The 8,056-nt window shown below is 55.0% G+C and overlaps 1 protein-coding gene across 1 annotated transcript in view; it reads right to left on the reverse strand.

Moving 5' to 3' along the window:
• Window positions 1-8,056, reverse strand: part of LOC143289773 (ubiquitin carboxyl-terminal hydrolase 20-like) — a 60,194-nt gene that overhangs the window by 43,401 nt on the left and 8,737 nt on the right. The window contains exons 2-3 of the mRNA XM_076598894.1: window positions 8,015-8,056; window positions 623-723 (exon numbers count right to left, since the gene is read on the reverse strand). The exon at window positions 8,015-8,056 is cut by the window's right edge and continues 176 nt beyond it. Of these exons, the coding sequence (XP_076455009.1) occupies window positions 623-723; window positions 8,015-8,056 (143 nt within the window). The remainder of the gene's footprint in view (window positions 1-622; window positions 724-8,014) is intronic.

An 8,056-nucleotide genomic window follows, 5' to 3' on the forward strand; every position in this document is an offset into this window, starting at 1 on the left:
CACATCACTAAGTGACAATCACATGGACACACATCACTGAGTGACAATCACACATCACTGAGTGACAATCACAAGGACAGATTGCACCAGTCTGACATAGCACATCAACGACAACCACAAGGACACGCATCACTGACAATCACAAGGACAGATTGCACCAGTCTGACATAGCACATCAACGACAACCACAAGGACACGCATCACTGACAATCACAAGGACAGATTGCACCAGTCTGACATAGCACATCAACGACAATCACAAGGACACACAGCACTGACAATCACAAGGACACACAGCACCATAGTCTGACATGACACATCAACGACAATCACAAGGACACACATCACTGACAATCACAAGGACACACAGCACCACAGTCTGACATAGCACATCAACGACAACCACAAGGACACACATCACTGGCAATCACAAGGACACACAGCACCACAGTCTGACATGACACATCAACGACAATCACAAGGACACGCATCACTGTCAATCACAAGGACACAGCACCACAGTCTGACGTAGCACATCAACGACAGTCACATGGACCACATCAGACAACCACATGGACCACATCACTGACACTCACAAGGACCCACATCACTGACAACTCACTTGAGAGGTGGGTTGTTGTGACCAGGAAACACCTCCACCTCACAGGCGAAACACCACAGTCTCAGGGTGCTCAAGTTGATGGTCAGGTAGTGGTGGAACTCCTGCACGCCAAACACACACACACAAATCCAATCAAGTCAAGTCTTCTTCTGCGTTCACTCGTATGTACACGAGTGGGCTTTTACGTGTATGACTGTTTTTACCCCGCCATGTAGGCAGCCATACTCTGTTTTCGGGGGTGTGCATGCTGGGTATGTTCTTGTTTCCATAACCCACCGAACGCTGACATGGATTACAGGATCTTTAACGTGCGTATTTGATCTTCTGCTTGCATATACACACGAAGGGGGTTCAGGCACTAGCAGGTCTGCACATATGTTGACCTGGGAGATCGTAAAAATCTCCACCCTTCAACCCACCAGGCCCAGTCACCATGATTCGAACCCGGGACCCTCAGACTGACAGTCCAACGCTTTAACCACTTGGCTATTGCGCCTGTCAAGTCAAGTCAAATCATCAAGTCAAATCAAATGATGCCCATGCACATAGGGCCAGTAAATGTTCTTTGTTATTGTGTTTTTGTTTTTTTTATTCCAGGGCTGACCAAACCCAGTTTACAAGAATGCAAATACAATGATCAATGATTTAAAGGTTGATACGAGAGCAATAAGCCTGGGCATGCATGGACATTGTGAGTGTCGGCAGTCAGATAAAGTGGAACTCCTGCACAGTCTCAGAGGAACAAAACTTCCAAGCAAAAAAAAGGAGGAGTTTGTATTATACTCCATGTTTGGTGTTTACATATACTTACCATGTCAAACTGATGCAAACTAGGCCTATGGTTTGCTCTGTTTGGCCAAATTTCGCGCGGCTAACGGTGAAAAGACGCCCCTCTTAGTCTGGCCCGCTCTTAGCCAATCAAACGCCTCTAACAGCTATAAGCGCTGAATCATTCCGTGGCCATGAAAGAAAATGCCCCATGAGAACCATGGCGGAGACGCGGGGACGGACGGGCGGGCATTCGAGTTTGACATGGTAAGTATATGTAAACACCAAACATGGAGTATAATACAAACTCCTCCTTTTGGTGTCATATACTGTACCATGTCAAACTGATGCAGAATTTAAAGCAAATGGAGGAGGGCAACGCCTACTGGTTCGTATGGGGAGCCCTTGAAACTGAGACGGCAGTGTTAGCCGCGACAAAGGAAATCCCCTTGGAACCGTCAGCCCTGGTCATACGGAAATCCCGGAGGTAGAAGTTGATGAAGGGATTCTCCGACCGCCAGAAGGCTGCCTCCAAGACATGCTGCAGTGGTACCGAGTGCTGGAAAGCAGCCGAAGTAGCTATGGCCCGCACTTCGTGTGTTCTGGGATTAAGACAGCTGAGATCCTTGTGTGCATGAGAGTAGGCTCTACGAATCACTTGGGAAACCCAGCGGGAAATGGTGCCTGCAGCGATATCTTTCTTGTAATTCTCATTGAGGGAGATGAGAAGGCGCCTCTGAGAAGAACGCCTATGGCGAGACCTATTGCAATAGTATTTGAGGCACCGAACGGGGCAGAGATGCCTATCTTCATCATCTTGTGCCAGAATATCCGACAAAGGTCTGACCCTCAGAGAGGGGGAAGGGACCTCGGGGTCTTGGTTCTTAGCCAGAAACTCTGGAAGGAAACGAAGAGTGATGGAACCATCTCTGTGGAATGCTAGATCTTGTGGCAGACCACTAAGACCATGAATCTCACTTCTACGACGGCCCGTGGCCAGCAACAGAAGGAAAGTGGTCTTGAGAGTGAGCAGGTCAAAAGGAATAGTCCCCAATGGCTCAAAGGGCTGTTTTCGAATGAAATCCAGCACCAGGAACAAGTCCCAGAGGGGCACTCTTCTGGGATTCCTAGCTTCCTTCAGAGAGGCGCCCCTAGCCACTTCTCTGAGCAGGAAATCAGCTTCAAAAGCGGGACCACCTAGCTGTTTGATAGTGGTACAAATGGCAGACCTGTACCCTCTCACAGAACTAGCAGACAGGTTGAGAACCGAGGAGCAGTGAGCCAAAAAGTTGGCCAGCTGCATGCTCGTAGGGTTAGTAGGGGGAATGTTCTGAGCTGTACACCAACTCAGCCATTTCTTCCATCGAAAGTCATACAAAGTCTCTGTTCCCTCCCTCCTGGCTTTGGAGACTATGGAGAGGAGGTCGGAGGAGGCACCCCCCTTGGTCAGCGCGGCGGACACAGAGGCTGACCGAGGGGTGGAAGACTTCAATGGTGATGCTGACAGATCCGCCCGCACAGCAGCCACGCGTGCAGGTGGAGCATTTGAGGATTGGAGTGAGGAATGCCCGAACGAGGCTGCCTCAGCAGATGAGGTTTGGTTTCCAGTTCCAGTGGTGGAACATGTGTCAGGGACTGAAGGACCGGAAACCAGGGCTGGGCTGGCCATTTCGGCGCAATGAGGATCATCTGCGGGCGTTCCAACCTGGCTTTCCGTATCACCTTGGACAGGATTGGAAAGGGAGGAAACGCGTAGGCAATCAGACTGCTCCAGTCTAGAGAGAGAGCGTCCACTGCCCACGCTTCTGGGTCGGCGACTGGAGAGACGTACGTGGGAAGTCTCTTGCTGAACCTTGTCGCAAAGAGGTCCACCATCGGCCGGAACCACTGTTCCCACACTCCTTGCAGGGTGTCCTTGTCCAGGGTCCACTCTGTGTGTATGACACTCTTGGACCTGCTGAGAGCATCTGCCAAAATGTTGTCTTTCCCTGCTATGTGTCTCGCTGAAAGTGCAATGCCCCTGCTGTGGCACCAACGGAGGAGAGCCTCGGTCCGCAGAGAGAGGTCTGCCGAGTGCGCTCCGCCCCCTTTGTTCACGTAACAAGCGACTGTTGTGTTGTCCGTGAACAAGCGAATGGTCTTGCCTTTGGCCTCCGCTATGAAGTGCTGGAGAGCCCTGCGAACTGCCTCCAGTTCCAGAACATTGATGTGGCATAGGCGCTCCTCCGGGGACCAAGTCCCTGCTGCATGGAGAGAGTCCATGTGGGCTCCCCAGCCCATGGAGGAGGCGTCTGTGAATAGTGCCACCTGAAGAGTCGGTGGGGCTATGGGCACCCCCTGTGTCAGAAGAGGGGTGGTTAACCACTCTGATGTCACCTCGAGGAACCACTCGCCCAGACATATCCGGGTATCCCATGGCTGAGTGCTCTGGGACCACCGTAGCCTGAGTGCCCTCTGAAGAGGGCGCTTGAGAACCCTGCCCAGAGGGATGAGAGGTGCCATGGACTCCATCATGCCCAGGAGGGAAGAAAGTGTCCGCGCCGTTGCTTGGGAGGAATGGCGCAAGTGGTTGAGGAGGCCTGCCAGACGGTCCCACCGATCTGGCGTCGGAGAGACTATCATGGACCGCGTGTCGAATCTCATCCCTAAGAAGTCGAAGGACTGGCTCGGGGACAGATCGCATTTCTCCTGGTTCGTGATGAAGCCCAGTTGGGAGCACAGGTCTAGAAGTCTGGCTGTATGACTCTGGCACAGAGCCTGTGACTGGGCCAGAATAAGCCAGTCGTCCAGGTACACACAGAGCCGAATGGACTCCGACCGGACGATTGACACCAATTCCCGCACCACCTTGGTAAACAGGAAAGGGGCAAGGGACAGACCAAATGGGAGGGCAGAGAACTGGAACACTCTGTCCCTCCACACGAACCTCAGGTACCGGCGGGATGCCGGGTGGATGAGGATATGGAAATAAGCATCTTTCAGATCGATGGACGTCGCCCAATCTCCCTGTTGCATGGTCTCCCGAATCTGTGCCTGTGTGTCCATCTTGAATTTCATCTTGGGGAGGAAACTGTTGAGGGGGGACAAGTCCAGGACTGGTCTCCACCCTCCGGAGACTTTTGGAATCACGAACAACCGGCCGTAAAAACCGGGGCCCGGGTCCGAGAGTTGAGATATCGCCCCTATGAGGAGTAGGTGCGATATCTCTTTCTCTAAGACGCTCTCCTGCTCCATCGAGCTGGGCACATAAGGAGGAGGAGTGGATCTTAGAGGGGGGCGGTCCCCCACCCAAGGGAGCATGTACCCCGACTCTAGCACCGACACTATCCAGTCGTTGAGTCCCAGAGCACGCCACTGATGCGCGTGCCGGGACAAGTTTCCTACTTGGAGGGGCTGAACGACTGGCGGTGCTGAATCGGGGCCCAGTCATTGGGGGTGCTGCCTTCTGGCCTTGGGCATGGCCGGACGGCTTGGACGGCCATGAGGTGGTTTGTTCCTCTGCCGCTGATTCTGAGCACGCCGCTTTGGCTTAGGAGGCGAGGTATATGGAGGAGCCCTGGTGGCGGGTCTCTTCAAAGGCATAGAACCCTGGCGCCCCTGGGAGGATTGGGCTAAATATGAGGCCACCTCCCGGTTTGTCTCTGCCCTGTGGCTGACAAAATGCGGCGCATACTGGCCGAAGAGGGAGTGCTGCTGTGCTGGGATGGACCGCAGAGCAGCCCTCTCCTCTACTGGAATGTTAGAGAGGCGGAGAACAGCATCCCGCCGCGCTAGCACCGTATTGAAGTGAAGGCTGGTAGCTGCGTCTGCAGCTGCCGTGAGACCAGACGCTACTCGATTGCCAAAAGTGTTTAACCTCGGGTCTGAGAAGAGGCCAGGCAGGCCAGAGGAAGGAGACTCCGTGTCCTGCTGAACTGGACGTCGTTCCCACAGCTCATTGGCTCTGTGGAGGAACGCGTCAAAGAAGGTATAAGCCGTGGACACCTCGAGGAGGCAGCGGCGGGCCAGTTTGTCCCACTCTGCAAATGTCTTAAAGGGAAGAGTAGCTGAGGTGGGGAAGGTGGTGCGCTGTGAGACCAACATCCTGTCCTGCGCGGAGGGCTCTGCTTCCCTGTAGGCAGGGTGGTCCTGTGTGTACCAGGACCACACTCCTCCCTTGGAGGGATCTTTAAGGAACTTGCCTGGGGCAAAAGCGCCCGGGGCAGAGAGTGACTCCCTGCCTGGAGGAGGGATGGAAGCAGCACCCCTGACGGTGCGGGCTGGCTTATTAAGCCACTCCTGAGCCATTTCTGGCACTCTGAGTCGCCTTGTGGTTCTGGAGTTAGAGTCACCTGACCGTAGGAGGGTTAAGGGTGACAAAGTTGCCTGAGGGACTGATTCAGCATGTGTGACCCTATTGGGGAGGGTCAGTTCGAGCTCGGCAAAGTCCGAGTTTGGTTCAGGCTGGTCCCTAGGGAGGCGTGGGCTCCATCTGTCGCACTGGGATGGGGGCGAAGAGTGCTCATCTGCTTGTTCGTCCTCATCCGAAGACAGGGGCTGTCCTTCTTGTTCACAGTCCATCCCCTGTTGGGTGCCATCCCAAGTGGATGTACCCACGGGGGCGTCCTGTGGGCTGTGGTCAGCCCAGCGGGATGAGCTGGGGCGATCCCGAGCAGGGACCCTGGTCTCCTCTGTTATGTCCTTGACACCCGAAGAGGGTGGGGAGTGTGTGGACCGTAGGTCCAACCATGCTTAGGATGGTGGGTGCCACACCTTCTCAGAGAGAGCGTCCCTGGACGCCAGAGGGACCCACGACTGCTGTGAGGGGACGAACACCCACTCATCTCCTTTTAGGACCGAGGGCTGGGTAGGTGGGACCAGCAGGCTCCCACGGGCTGAGCGGGGTCCCTCAGCTGCCGTCGGTCCTGAAAAGGAAGCCGTAGTGACCGTGGCGGTCACCTGCGTGCTGACAGAGGACCTATTCGAGGCTGTAGTGTTAACACTGGTCGAGGAGCTCGACCTGCCCAACGAAGAGTCAATCCCTCTTGTCGGGGCTGTGTGTGTCACTCTGTGGTCTGTGCTGGGTTGGGTCCGGTGGGGAGCGGACCAGGGGTTAGTCCCTGGTCCTCCCGGGAACCCAGCATGCACCATAGGTGCACCCCAGTACGGGTAGAATGGGGGATACCACCCGTGGGCACCAGCCATCCCGTGACCCCAGCCCCAAGGGTCACTGGTGCCTTGACCTCGTTGAAGGGAAAAGCCTGGCCAAGTCGGAGGGAGGTCAGGTCCGACTTGGGTGTCAGACAGGCCGAAAGGCCGGCGGTCTGACTGCCCGGAACCGCCTGACACGCGCGGGACTCCCCCAGCAGGGGAGACCGGCCGGATAGCGGGGAGACCTGCAGAGCAGGTTGCCACGCGCCCAGAATCCCCTCCCGTGGGGAGACTGGGGTGGCTTGGCCCGGGGTGGGCTAAGTGGAGGTCCCCCCCCGGAACCAACTGTTTTTCTCCCCCAGGAGGAGGTGGGGGAGGGGGGTCGACCGAGGAGGGAGGAGGGGAAACAGCACTGGGGCCCCTGAGGGCCGTCTCCGTGTGGGGACCCGGATAACGGCGGGGGGCGGCCTCCCCTTGGGAGTCCGCACCCAGCCGCGAGTTCCCACCACCAAGAGAGGACGTGCTACTCCCCCTTCCAACCGCCTCGCGCTGGGACACTTCGGGAGGTGACGCTCGAATCCCTTTCCCCCCGGTCCCCTTCATGACCGTTTTATCGGGACGAGCGTCCCCTCCGCGATCAGCGTCTGCAGACGCATCGCCGCGGTCCCTATCGGGAGAAATCATGAGCTCCGGGCCTGGGAGAGTCTCTTGGCGAGTATCTCTGCCAGCATCATGATCCCTGCCTTCGTAGGATGGCAAACGAGGCATGGTACCGCGCGTAAGCACCCAGCGAACAAAACGAACCCCAACAGAGAAAGGAAAGACAGGATCGACTCAGAGGTAGAAAATACGAAGAAATCGAGGGGGCCGAGTCGAAACGAGTACACAGAATGTAAGCACAATACACATGCAAGCCGCATACAACAAAATAAGGCCAAATGAAAACGCTTAATAGCCAAAAAAAGCGTTAGACGAGACAGAGCGAAAACCTGACAAGATGGCGTGGAGAGCCTTGGCCAAAGGAATGATTCAGCGCTTATAGCTGTTAGAGGCGTTTGATTGGCTAAGAGCGGGCCAGACTAAGAGGGGCGTCTTTTCACCGTTAGCCGCGCGAAATTTGGCCAAACAGAGCAAACCATAGGCCTAGTTTGCATCAGTTTGACATGGTACAGTATATGACACCAAACAGAAGATTCATTACCCAAAAATATCACACAAAAACACAATATACAACACATAAAAAAGCAAGACACCCAACACATATAAACATGTCTAATCATGGCACACTACACAATACACAAACACAGCACACACACATAATGCACCTGTAATGCTGTATACAGTCACTCTCTCACAATGAACACACAAACACAGCACACACAAACACACCCGCCCATGCTCTCTCTCTCTCTGTGTCTCTCTCATACACACAAGCCCCCACCCCCGCCCCCCCAAGCCCCCCCCAATACCTCCCTACACACAGCACCATCCTACCTTGCCGTGCACTTGACTGTGGTGTTGGGCGCTGAGGCCACA

Source organism: Babylonia areolata, chromosome 14 (genome assembly GCF_041734735.1).
Source record: "Babylonia areolata isolate BAREFJ2019XMU chromosome 14, ASM4173473v1, whole genome shotgun sequence".
Lineage (NCBI taxonomy): Eukaryota > Metazoa > Mollusca > Gastropoda > Neogastropoda > Buccinidae > Babylonia > Babylonia areolata.